Raw genomic sequence first — 13,514 nt, forward strand, 5'->3', positions numbered from 1 at the left:
CCAGGTGTGGCTGGGAGAGTTCCCGATAAGTGCTGCTGCCCTCGCAGGTTACAGCTGCCTGCTCTTCTGGCTCTTGCCGGGGAGAGGGGAGCGGTGTACGCCAAAACCCTCCGGTGGGAATGGCAGCCTGGGCTTCCTGTCCTGGGGTGGCAGCGCGGTTTGGGTTTTGGACCAGCTCATGGAGGGAGGGAGGGAGGACACAGGTTCTATCAGCGTGGAAGTGGGATGAGCAATAGGGAGGCTCTTCTCCTCCCAGCGCTGGTGTAAACGCTCTTGGGAGGGCACTGAGGAAGGTTATCGGAGCCAGGTTATGCCACATTACTGATGTGCTGGTCCAGATCTTTGATGCTTAGGGAAGCTCGAGCTGTGATTCGTGCACAGTGCTAGCGATGAGGAAATGTTCTGGAAAAGATGTCTGTCTTTTTTTTTTTTTTTTTTTCTTCCCACCATATTTCATCATTTCATTGATTGGATTCAGCTGCATGCTTCATTTTTTAAACAATCCTTTCATCAGACCCTTAGTCTTACTTTGCTGGTTGAATAGTTCCAGGGCTGCAGAGCTCCTACACATGGCACACAGACAGCAGATCCTGGCACACACTTCACAACTGCTTCTTGCCATGAGACATTTTATGACATGAACACAACGTGCAAGAGGCAGCACTGGGCCCATGGCACAGGGAGATTTGGGACCTGCAGCTATGTACCGGTGTACTTCCACGCTTCATTAATAGCTCACTGTCTTTTGTGTTTTTTGTGTTTAGGATGTATAAAGATTAAGTGCCAAGCGCCAAAATGAGCGTGACTTCGTGGTTCTTGGTGAGCAGCACTGGCATTCGCCATCGGCTCCCTCGGGAGATGATATTTGTTGGCAGAGATGACTGTGAACTGATGCTCCAGGTAACATGGTTTTTTTTTGTTATATCTTCTGAAGATGTGGATGTAACACTGGGGATCTGTAGAGATGTTGCATGCTTTCTTCAAATGACATATTTTAAAAGGAACTTACTTTTTTGTGTTGAGTTTGCATTTCCCATGAAGACTTCATATTTTTGTGAAAGTGCAAGTGAGTTTTCTTTCAAATTGCTATGTCATCAGATGGATAGGAGCTGTAGTGGTGGGAGATTAATCAAACATTACCTACCTTGATGCTACTAGAAGTAGTAAGCAAAGACATACCATTCTGTTCTGATCTGTGATTATGCTGCTGTTTTTTGTAGCGTTTAATACATGCACTGTTTGCTAGTATGTGTGATTTGGACAGGGTAAAGTTTTTTTGTTTGCCTGTTTTTCCCTTTTAATTTGATTAAGTTGTCTGTGCTTGTGTCTGTCACTTAGGGTTTTTTTTATCATGGTAGGAAATACTGATGGTTAGCAGAGAAACTATGTGTTTTAGTGGGGTGAGTAAGGTGGTGACCTCTTCCCAGAGTAATCGTGTTACTCGGGCAAACTTGCAGCTTCTGTTAGTGCTTCCCATACTTGCATGTGTCTCTGCTGGTCCTAATCCAACATGTCTGAAGTGTTGAATGTGGTCTGATGTTTGACAGCATAATGTAATGGATGTCACTCCAAAGAAATGGAGCTGGAATATCGAAAGAGCTTTTGACAGGAGCAGTTTAGCTCAGGAATTTATAGAAGCTCAGAATGAAATTAGTGTTTCTGCTAGACCCATGCCATGAGTACTTAAATGCAAAAAAATAATAGCTTGCACCTGCCTGTTCCCCTTTGGCCCTTTACAAAGGTGGCAAATGTGCCCGTTGGTGGCAAAATTAGGAAGCTGCCTAACAAGGACTCCCTCCCCTCCCCCTGCTAACCCTGGCACAGCTGTGTCCTAAATGCTTTGCTGATGTTCTACCAGGCAGGCTATGTTTGTAGTTATTGCAAGAATTTTGTATGATATGTTAGCGGGAAATCTGTTTAGGGTAGTAAAAGTTCTTGTATAAGGTGTGTTTGGAAGGCAAGGTGTTGTCTAGCTGTAATAAAATGTTAGTGTCCGCAAAAGGAGAGCTTGCAGTGTTGGTACCGCTCTGCTGGCTGGCAGTGAATGGCATGGCTGTGCTGCAGTGGTAGTCTGAAGCATGCTTCTGTTTGACAGCAGATCATTTGTTTGGGTTTTTCCATGAATCACACTATCCCTTCTTACATGTTTCTACTTGTCTGACTGGTGAGGCATGTAAAGGTGAGACATTAAAAATGTGTTCTCTTGTGACTTGAAGCGAGAAAACATACACAGTGGCCTTGGTTTCCAAAAACGTCCTGAGTTTTAGGGTGCCCATCTTAATACCTTTTGAAGGTACTGGAGGGTTGGTTTTTTTTTTTTTTTTTTTGACTGTCAGGGTTCATTACTCTGAGAATCGCATGTCTCAAGTTGTGCACCCTAAAATAAAAGTACCCAAATATCAGTCATGCTTAAAATGCATTTCTTGTTTCTCTGGTTATTTATGGGGTTAACTGGACAGCGTGGATTGTGAGCCACTCCATGCCACACAGAGTATTTCATGCTGCTTTGTAAGCTGGCTTGTCAGTGTTGCGTGTCAACTAGCAACCTTGTGACACTCTGTTTGCCCTGGTCTTTTCTACAAGGTAAATGAATTGGGATTACTGGAGGAGCTAGCAGTATCTGTGAGAGTGAAGTGGTTGTATATGGGAACTCATAGGTGGTGGTGGTATTAAACGGGGCTTTCATTATTTCACCAGAATGAAAGCTCTGGATTGTCTATAAAAAACAGCTGCTTGTGTTCATGGGGTGACTTACATGTGACCTTTTATAAACATTTTAGTTTACTATTTCCAGTACTAAAGCTTTTTCTAGGATCACATGTAGGGTCTTATTTTGAACAGCGCAGCACGTTATTTTCCTAGCCATTTGCTTATAAAGGTGTTTTCCAGAGCTACCTTGGGCTCCAAATGAGGTGATTGTAGTGAGACTCAGTGCAGAAGACAGACTGAACAGAGACTTGATATTCAAGCAAAGTTGTGTGTGAGCAGATGGAGGATGAGATCTAAAAATAGACTTTTTTCCTACTGTGACTGTCCATGTCACAAAATCATTTGTCTTGTGGAAAGCTTAAGAAGTGGGGTAGTTGTCAGAGCAGATGGACAGAGGTCTTGTCATAGTGTCCGCACCTGTAGTATTTCTGTGGTACTGACCATGAAACTGTATAACTGCACAGTTATTTTGCTTACATATTTCAAGATATTGTCATTTAATCCCTTAAAGTGCACAACTGGGAGCAGACTGGCAGTGTCTGGGGAATGGACTGGATGACCTGGTCGGTGTTTTTTCGTCTCTAAGACTGTTGCTGCTTAGTGATTTCATCATGATGCAGTTTGTGGTTCCCTGTTGAGACCATGTAGGCAGCGTGCAAACATATGACACAGAGATAACCCTTGTCCTGGAGACCCTGCAGTCTTGCCTTTCTCATGTTACTGTTTTAGGAGTGTCTTGTCTTTTGGTATTTTCTTGGAACGTGTTGTCTCAAGGTATCAGACCCCTAAACAGCAAAAAATGATGGCTTTGTCACCAAACAATCAAGCTTCAGTTTTGCCTGTGTTTACTCATTTCATACAGGTACTAGATTTGCTTTCTGGTTAACAAAGAGGTGAAGAAAACCAGAGTCTTTAAGCTTAAAATTAAGTAGGATTGATAGTGGGGAAACATAATCTACCTTGAAATCTTCTATACTTACTAAGAGGATTAGAAATATTTTAAATGTTTTTGCAGCACTGTAAAGCTTCTAGTACAAGTAAATGTGAGATTTACATTGGGTTTGAATGTTAATGCAGGGGTGAAAATGCCATGTAGCGTAGCTTGGCATGCAGTGTTGTTATGCAGACTCAAGGGCTCAGTTCTACCCTTGTTCTGAAAAACAGTACTTGATTTATTCAACAGTCTCACTGGCTCCGTTCAGGTGACAGTGTGTGGAAATCTAGACCTTCACCAACTTGCAGTGGCATGTTTTTTTCTGTGAAGCTTGGTGGTGGTAGGAAGTAATTCTCTGAAAAGTTTTACTGGTATTTTTTTAACCAAAAAATAAGAGGGGTTTTGGACCATCTTGAACAAAGTAATTCGCCCTCTTCCCCAACATTCTTCTTGGGAAATATAGTTGCCATTTTTATCAGCTTTGATCATTTGCTTAATGTGATGGCTATTTACTCAGGGGAGAAACATTTTGCAAACTCAAAATTTTCACTTAGCCATTAAAATCTTCCCCTCTGCCCCTAAACAAAGCATCTTTTGCATTTTTGCTAAATGTAAATATTTAACAGAGGGAAAAGCAGGGTCATGATTTCCCTGGTTTTGTTTGAGCAAGAGATGTTTATTGAAAAATCTAGGAAAGCAAAATGTTTAACCGGTGCCCCCTTGAGTATTTCTCTCTCTTTAGAGTGATGGTTTGGGCATGCTATTGTCCCATGTCAGGTGAGGTTGTACACCTGAGTGTGAGTTACAGTAGGAGTAGGTGCAGATGATATGATGCTTTCTGTTTTATGCCTTTGTCGTGGGTGCCTTTTAAAAGAGCTTGACACTTCCGTTGAGGAGACACTGTTTTCAATTGCTTATACTCTGCTAAACTTTGCAACTGTTTGGAATGAGTTTGTTTTCCAGGCATCTGTTTTAGGTAGTGTGTTCTGGATGTGATCAGCTCCCTTCTGCGGTCTGAGCAAAGTGTGGTTTTCTTCACATGAACTGTTTAGAAGTATGTTTAACCTTTTATTTGAAGTTCTGGCATTGTAGAGCTGGGGTGTGATGCTTTTCAAGAGTGAAAGCCTAGGTCAGAGGGGATTTCTGCCCCCCTGTCCCCCTCAATCAATAATCTAAATGCATTTGACCAAGTTCCAAGCCTTTGAAAAAACATGGAGTTTGCATGTGGTCAGCAGGGACTTGTTTCATACTATTGTCCTAAGTCATGTTTCATCTGGGAGTGAGGTTGGTGAGCGGACGGGTTGGGGGACAGAACTGTCACAGGTTGGGCAAAGAGGAACTAGGTGCAGGTATGCACAAGGCTAGGGTTTAGATGTAAGAACAACTGCGCTAGATTTAGATCAAGGTGCATCTCGCCCAGTATCCTGACTCAGACAGTGGTCAAAGCAGCTGTCGAGGAAAGTGCGAGCACAAGCCAAGAGTATAATGAGACTCGCAGAATACTTGCTCAACTTCTTGACCTGTGTTTCAGGAAGCCAGAGGCCAGATCCTTGGATTTAATTGTTGGATTTCTACTCTACAAAGCCTCACCAGGAGATTAAGATTTGGCTGAGTGGGGAGACACAAGGAGTTTGTCATTTGTGCAGAGTGAGAGGAGGAGCAGCAGGACTTGGAAAGGTGGAGTGTGGTGCATATTGGGCAGAGGCTGTTCAGTGTGGGAAAAGTGGGCATTACAGGACGTGACCGCTGATCAGCATCTCCCTTAAGCCTGAGATGGGCTCAAGACTCGCTTTTAATTCCGGTGTCAGCAGATAGCTGTGAAAGCTACTAGCCAAGCATCTGTCACTGGCCCATATGGGACATTGCATGCTGCTTATAGTATCAATTAGTCAGTTCAGGTGCCAGCGTAGGGGCTTATGAGCTGAACATACAAGTTCATTCTGCTGGTGAATTGGATAAATGGTTACTTGATAGTGCTTGAATAGGTATTTCCCTCTTTTTAGCTTGCTTTGGTAAAAAGCTAGGGAATTACAAGTGTTCTAGGCACTGAAGGAACATCTTATGGCTGCTAAGGCAAGTGTTTGTAACTGCAGAGCAGTTACGATGCACCAGTGTGAAGATTGCCTGTGTAATCCTGCTTCTGCCTGTGTACATGGGCATGAAGATGCAATCTGTTACTGTGTTGTTACCAGTTATTTTCTCCCTGCAGGGTCTGTTCTGTGTTTTGGACGCAGGGTGCACGGAGCACTCCGCAAATAATACAGCACAATGGTGAACTCTGCATGTATGTAACATCTGGTCAAATTAAAGTTTCATTGACCTGATGAATCCAACCTTCCCTGGGCTGTACTTGATAACGCGATGTCTCTCCTATGTAGTTTAGTAAGTGTATACATAAACAAGTGCAAATAGGTGTGGTGTAGTTTATCTACAGCATTATGCTGGGAGGAAGCAGATGGTGTGAACTTGGGAGATTATCTTTTTCCTGGTACTTCTAGGTGAATCCACTGTGGTGAAGAAGTCGTATCCCTCCATCACTCAGGTATTTCCTTCATTGGGAGCTCCCAGTGGAAGCCGTGGGGAATCTGCTGCCTTTTGTGTCTGGTCTTCCTTCCCCGTGGAAGCACAGGGCTGGAGTGGGAAGCCGTAGTCGGGACAGGGCAGTGCCTTGCTCATGCTGTTTTGCTGCAGTTATCCAGAGGATGTAAAACAGCACCTAAGTTAGTCCCAGGGCATTGGGAATTGCAGTGATCCCCAGAATCATTCATTAGGTATCACAAGGGAAGTAGGTGTCTTACAGGCAGAAGGGAGAGCATCTAGCCTTGGGAAGGCTCTGCTTTTTGACAGGTATGTGTCATGTGCCAGGGCAGCAGCTGTGGGAGGAAGGGTGCACATCCCGTATTTCTAGGCCTAGAGTTGTTGTTTTTTTGACTCTTGCCTCTCCCATTGTTTCCTGTTAATGTGCAGTTGATGGGAAGATTAGGATGTCTGATGAAATGTACGCTGAGGAGGCTGGAGGCATGGCAGGACTGGGAAACCTGGAAAGGGAGTTCATTACTGGAGGCAGGGTATAGAGAGGTGATGGTGGCACTGCAGGCAGGTGGTTATTAGGGGTGAGAGAGCTGCATGCAGCTGGCAAAGTGCTGGAAGCTTGGCCTGTGGAGGGAGGGTTTATCCCTCTCCAGAGCACGCAGGGGAAAAGGGTACCCTTTCCATGTCTGAGATCCTGATCCAGGCATTGGCATGCAGCTCGACTATACTACAGAAATTCAGGTTTTTGTCCCACCTAAGATGGTGCTTTGCCATGCCTCCTGGGCGGGCATGTAAAATGAAGGGAAAGCCAGTGCATCTGTGGGTGGTGTGTTGCCTGCCTGTGGTCAGGATCTGACCCGGGGTCACTTGAACCGGTGCTCCACTTTGGGAAAGGGTAACCAACAAGCAAAAACCCATTCTACCCCAAAATAACGGGTTAAGTAGTTACGGGAACTATGCCAGCCTCCAAATCCCTTTGCCAAGCTGTGGGGATTACAGTTTCATTTTCCTGGGGGATTTCTCTCTTTTGTTCAGTGCCTTATTTTTTGCATGAATACTCAGGCCCTGGTCCTGCCACAGATCCACTAAGCCCGTGATCTTGAGTGCAGCAGAGCCGAAGGCAGGAGCCTCTGCAGCTTGGGAGCTGTAAAGTGAGTCCAGCCCCAGGATGAGGTGGCTGCACTTGCTGAAGAGACATTTGTCTGCTTAAGGCAGAGTTGTTTAGAAACCCACAGCACATGCCCCTGGGAGTAATCAGGCTGCCTCTTGTGGGGGTGTCTCACTTGCAACCAGTCTGGGGCAGGATGGATCATTCACTAATATTCTGGAAGAGTACTGAAGTGACCAATATACACAACTCTCTGAAATTCATCGGGGTGAAAGGGGGAGACAACAGCGCTAATGTTTGTCATTTAGTGTTAACTGGAGTTTTACTTTTGAGGAGGAAAAACTCATATTTCAGGCCAGAATGCAAGGGATATTTTTTTTTTTTTTAATTTGGCTTTGTCTGTCTCCCTTCTAAAGTGGGACACAGAGAGGTTTGTGTTTCCTTACTGGGACACTAGTGCAGAGCACAGTACTGGCAGAAATGTAACCTGTTCACTATGGAAAGTATTTGAGCAAATGTTTATTTCGTGTTGCCACCAGAATGCTGCGGTTATCTTGTGCCAGACATGCACAACAAACTGCAGCGAGGAACAGGGAAACTGCTCTCGTTTGTTTATTTTATCTCCAATACCATGATGCCTCGTGGCACTGGCAGGGCTGAGGTCCAAATCTCAACCCCGAGCAGTAGGCTTTTGTCCATGGTAATTCTCCCGGGGAAGAAGCAGCATCTGTATCTACGTAGACAGCTGAGCTGCGTCTGCTCCCTGGCCCTGTGGGGAAACGCAGGCTGTCTGCCTGTATTTCTCCTCCTGCCTTCCTGAGCAGGTCTTGTTTCCTGGTGTATTTTGCTTGGCGTCTCTGCAGCTCATGATTTCAGCCTGAGTGCCCTATTCTATATTTCAGACCCTTCACCAAAACCAAAGCTGTAGGGTACCTGCAGCACACGTAGCCAGAGTGATAATTACTTCAGTGGAGACTCCTGCACGCTTCTGAAGCTACTTTTGCTGCTCCCATGCTAAGCAGCAGCTTTGTTGCTGATTTGATGTGTGCAGTTTTGAGAATCGCAAGTGAGCTGCCTGGTTGCGTGTCTGATTGGAGAGTGATGATCCAAGGTAATGGTACCAGCGTGGGACTAGCAGACCCAGAAGTGCCATTCCTACCTGTGATTTGGACTGTTTAATATGACCTTGGTAGAAAGAAAAACTATAAAATACCTCTGTCTTCAGATGTGTGCCGCATGTACATTTTATCTGCTAGGTATTTAAAACATAACGCGTTGTAGATACTATGATGGGGAACCAGGACAGCCTTATATTAGGAACTGATTTGAATGGCTGGAAATGCAAGCCTTGGATGAGCTGCGTGTAGTAATAAATCAGCGTCCATGTTTTCCCTTCAGAGAAGTGTAAATGTTGTTAATCAGAAAAGCAGACATTGTGTTTCCCAAGAGTTGTTTTCATTTGATAACAAGTCCAGTGTCGGGACATGGTGAGGACGCTGTGTTATTCCTTCATTCCCAGCCTCTCGGAGTGTAGTCTTATTTCTTGCCTGCAGTTCACTAGTGCTCAGGAGGACACCTCTCTTCCCTGCCTTCTTTTCCCTTTCTCGATCTCATCTGAAGTGCTCCAGCTCTGTTTTGATTTTTTTTTTTTTTGTATCCAAGCAGAGTCTCCGAGATCCTTTCCAAATACCCGGAAGATTTCAAACTCCGCTCTGAAAGATATTTTGATTTTTGTTGCTTCTGTTTTGTTAAGAGTAGCAGGAATCTTCATGTAAATTTTAACAATATTTTCTCCATCCTCCTCTGCATAAAAAAAAAGCGATTCTCAGTGATCCTTGCCATAGCTCAGGAGTTCTGCTCACCCCATTGCAACTGCGTTTCCGTGAGTGAAACAGGTTAATTGTGAGGGTGTACTGGTTATTTTCTGCTGCTGACATCTGGGTATAGGCACTTCAGGTTTTTTTTAACACTGTATTGGAAAATTTTTTGTTGTTTCCCTCTTGGACCTCTGCATCCCCTCCCAGCAAATGGGTCAGTCTTGCCATTTGTTGTGGAGGTTGTGATTGATCAGAAGCAAAGCTCAGTATTTGATGCAAGTGTGCATTTAAGCTAGGGAGTCCTCTTATATTTGTGATTCAGTCAGCTTAACTGCAGCTTTTCAATTTACAGATGCCTTAAATCTTTCCAGTGGAGTTGCAGACATTGGGATCTGAGGCCCCATCCCTGGAGGTGTTCAAGGCCAGGCTGGACATGGTCTTGGGCAACCTATGGCAGGGGGGTTGGAACTCGATGATCTTCAAGGTTCTTTCCAACCTAAACTATTCTATGATTCTATGATCTTTGCACCTGTGTGCTGCTCTGTAACACGTGTCGACTCAGGCTTCTTAAATCACTTTCTGTGATTCAGTGAGTCATGTATTAGAAACCACTGGCCTGCTGGGCTGAAGTGACTTCTGCAGGACTGGTCTCAGGCTCTTAGCTGTTAGCAGTCTGGAAACTGGTTAGTCTTTTCTTTGGTGGTGGGATTGAGGCAGTCTGCTCCTCTCTGAGAACAAAAGCACAATCAGCCATTGGGTTGCTGCTGTCACTGCACACAAGAGCAGTTTATGTTAAATGTGACTGATGTTGAAATAAACCACACCTCAGTTCTTGAGTAAGAGTGACCTTTGGCAAGTCTGCATCAAAATAAATAAGGTGTGATTTTTAGTTATTTTAGGTTGAGTTTCCTTGGAGACAGGCCCTTAGGAACTTCTGCTGCCAGTTCCTGTGATGTTTGGTGGTTTAACATAAACAAAACTAAGAAAATTCTTCTCTTCTCCACAAAAGCATGAAATTTCACATAAGTGTTATCTGTGTAACAGTTTGCTGTGTTCCTGGTGTGCTCTTTAAAGAGATGCTGAGAGGCAGTATCAAGACTGCGGGTCAGATTTTGCATATTGTTTTGACTCTGTTTGCAAAGGGCCATCTTGAACACAGCTGAAACTTCCTTGGCAGATGGGAAATTTTGGCATGAATTGGTCCCTTTGGTGACTTCTTCCTGATTTGATGTAGGAGAATATCATGCTGCTGGAAAACATGTCTGCTTGCCTGTGATGACCCTTGTCTGGTTTGGGACCCCTGAGTGGCTGTAGTCAGCTGTTGTAAAATACAGTAGCCAAAAGGCTGTGCTGACTTACATCAGGGTCAACTACAGGGCAAATTGAATTTTTGGGAGACAGCTGGTTCTCAGAAATAAACCCTTTTTAAAATGACCTGCAATTCATATAAAATCAGATACCAGATAAAATCTACCCTAATTTTTTGTCTGGATTAGCTTTCTGGGGTGGAAGCCTTTCTGCCCTTGGAAGGGGCCTAGAGAAGGGATTTTTCTGCCTTTAAAATCTGTTAATCTTTAAATGAGTCTCTACGACATGCTGTAAAAAGCTAAAGCAAACACTGCTGCACCAGTTAATCAATGTTCCCTCTCATCCCGTTGGGAACAGTGATTGATGTCCACAGTTTTGTGTAGCAGAGGGACTGGGGAAGACTTTGCATCTGTGCTGTGCAGGCAGGACCCCTGTGTGCGGTTGCCTTTGAGTCCATCAGAATGAAATGTAGTTATATAAATGCCCATTGATGGGGAAAGGGGTTTTCTACCCGATGGTTGTGGGGATGGCCCCTGGGCAAGCAGGGTGGTGGAAGGAGACCCTCTCGCATCCTCCTGAAGGGTGTGAGGGACCACGCGGCAGGTTGGGTACAACCCCAGCTTGTGTGGCATCTGCTGCTGTGATATGCGATGCTGCGGCTGGAGATGTTCCATCCTCAGGGCTGTGTGCCGAGGTGCAGGTCCTGGGCAGCATCCCTCGACCATCCTTACCTTACGCTGCACATACCTGCCACAGCCACTTGGGCGATTGCAAATTGGACTGATTAAAGAATCATAAATAATTAGATTATTCATCTAATGTGAATAATAACAGAGAGAAGCAGCAGCTTCACACTGTAAATGCTTAAGACCTGCCCTACCTTGAGGTCGGGGTCAGACAGCAGTTGCGGAGATTGCATGTGGGCAAGAGATTTGCGTGTGCCCCTCCTGGCAGGGCATTGCTGTGCTTCGTTTCCAGTGTTTAGGGCTCGGTGTAGCAGGAGATACGAGTGGGGTGTCCCTGAACATGTTGTCTGCCTTTCCCTCCAGTTGTTGTTTGTTTCTTTGGGGAGCAATTGCTGTTCGAGCATCACCAACTGGGCAGCAAAGCATCAAGTGCCGTCCCGTTTTTCAGCTGGGACTCGGAGAGCTGACACCTTGTAAGTTCAGCAGTGTATGGATAACTGTATTAGTGAGGCAGCTGGAGGCTTGGAATCACCTGCCCCTCTCCTCACTGCCTGTGCTTCTGGTGGCATGTCATGAATAGTGTGAGGGATGTTGGAAGGTGGAAGGGCAGTCTTCTGGCCAAGTATGTGCTTACTTCATATTGGTACTTCAGGGTTATTCTGGAGGACAGGTCTCCTGGGCTGACATATGCTCTGCAGGGGGAGGAGGTGCCATTTATCAGCTGTTGGGATATCACCAGTGTGCTTGACATTGGCAGGGGCAGAAGAAATTCCTGCAAATGGGAGCAGTTTGTCTGGAAAAAGCTTCTGTGTTTTCACCAAGGAATTCCCCTGAAACAATCTTTGCCTCTGCATGCTTACAAGGAAGTAGCGAACGGCTTGCTGAGAGTGGTGCTGTGGAAGCCAGCATGTTTATACTTGGGAAAAGGGAAGGACTTTTTACCAAGAACTTGTTGGTTGTTTCCCAGGAAGAGGAGAATTAGCTGACTTAGAGCCTGGCTTGTCTCCCTGCTCTGGTAGCCTGTCCTACCCTCCCCTGGCCCGAGATACCAGGGAGGTCTCAGTCTCGTGTGTGCGTGCTGAAGGAGTGACTGGTTCCAGTGACTGGTTGAGGTCAACTGCGGCAAGAATTCAAGTTACGAGAGGCATTAGGTCTAAATACAGACAGTCCGGTGTCTTTATAGTTGTAACAACATATTTCAAAATTATTCAGAGATTTTGTTCTAACTCTTCTTCCTCAGAAGTCTGACACTATCCCTGCTGTTCCTGTCATACTCTGTTTAAGATAAGGTGCATTTGGTACTTGTGCATTGTGGCAAAGCCAGTGGCAACAAATCACTGTCCAGTTCAGTGTTCTCAAACGTAACTTTAAATTTGAATTTTCCCAGAGTTGCTTTCTTTCTCATCCCAAGTTTACTAACCTCCCTCCAACTTGGAAAACATCCCAGAGTTTAAATCAACTCCAGGACATAATCCTGGGAACGGTATACATTGTTATGAGTAAGTTTGGTTTGTAACTTAAGAAAATGGTTTTTTTTTTTCCCTTTGAAAAATAGGAAATCATCCCAAATAGGAAGTTCCTAGGGATGAGGCCAACAGCTTCAGCTGGAGCTCTTCTAGTTCGCACTGCCTGAGATCCTACCCCACAGGCTTTCAGTTGTACTGGTTTTGTTTTCAGTGTGTATTGATATAATTTATTGAAATTACGGAGTAGTCTTGACAGCCTTCAGTGATTTATTTATTTATTTTCACTCTCCATGCAAATAGTGTATTGTCTTCAGTGAAGTGTTTGAACAACCATGGAAGTGTTCACTGTTTATCCTTTGGTTATTTATAGTAGTAAATAATATTTAATCATCCCTGCTTTTCCCCCTCTCTCCCTCTGCTCCATATCAAGTTAGTGTAATGTCTAAATGTTGCTTTGATTAACAATGTCCCTTATGCCTGACCGGTCTCATGTTCATTGTGCTTTCATTGCCAGTCCCGCAGTGTTGATAAGCAGCATGCTGTAATCAACTATGACAAGGAGAAAGATGAGCACTGGGTGAAGGATCTCGGGAGCTTAAATGGAGTAAGTAGCAAACCTCCTGGCTGATGGAGGCGAACATGCGGCATGCTGAGTCTGCAAGCACTTGCTTAATTCTACTGTTAGACCCTTTTGGGTCATTGCAACTGTTGCCATGAGTTAAGCTAAACATACATAATTATTTGCAAGGCCTGAGATGGAGGTCATGTAGGAAAAGAAGAGCTTCGAAGAGGAAAGCTTTGGTGAATATTGTATTTCTTTTTCCCTCTCTTCTGGTGTCCTTGCAGAATGCTTCAGGGCTCACAAAATCATAGAGCCTTTTGCAAAAGAGGAGGAAATAAATTGAGTCTTATTTTGGGGATGTTAATATTAAACTGGTGAAGATTGTGGAGCAG

The 13,514-nt window shown here is 44.7% G+C and overlaps 1 protein-coding gene across 1 annotated transcript in view; it reads left to right on the forward strand.

Annotated features, from left to right (window-relative positions):
• Positions 1–795: 795 nt before the first annotated feature.
• CEP170B (centrosomal protein 170B) overlaps positions 796–13,514 on the forward strand; it is a 55,052-nt gene continuing 42,333 nt past the window's right edge. The window contains 2 exon segments of the mRNA XM_009881362.1: positions 796–900; positions 13,075–13,164. Coding sequence (XP_009879664.1) covers positions 796–900; positions 13,075–13,164 — 195 coding nt within the window.

This window comes from Charadrius vociferus, unplaced genomic scaffold (genome assembly GCF_000708025.1).
Source record: "Charadrius vociferus isolate BGI_N301 unplaced genomic scaffold, ASM70802v2 scaffold763, whole genome shotgun sequence".
Taxonomy (NCBI): domain Eukaryota; kingdom Metazoa; phylum Chordata; class Aves; order Charadriiformes; family Charadriidae; genus Charadrius; species Charadrius vociferus.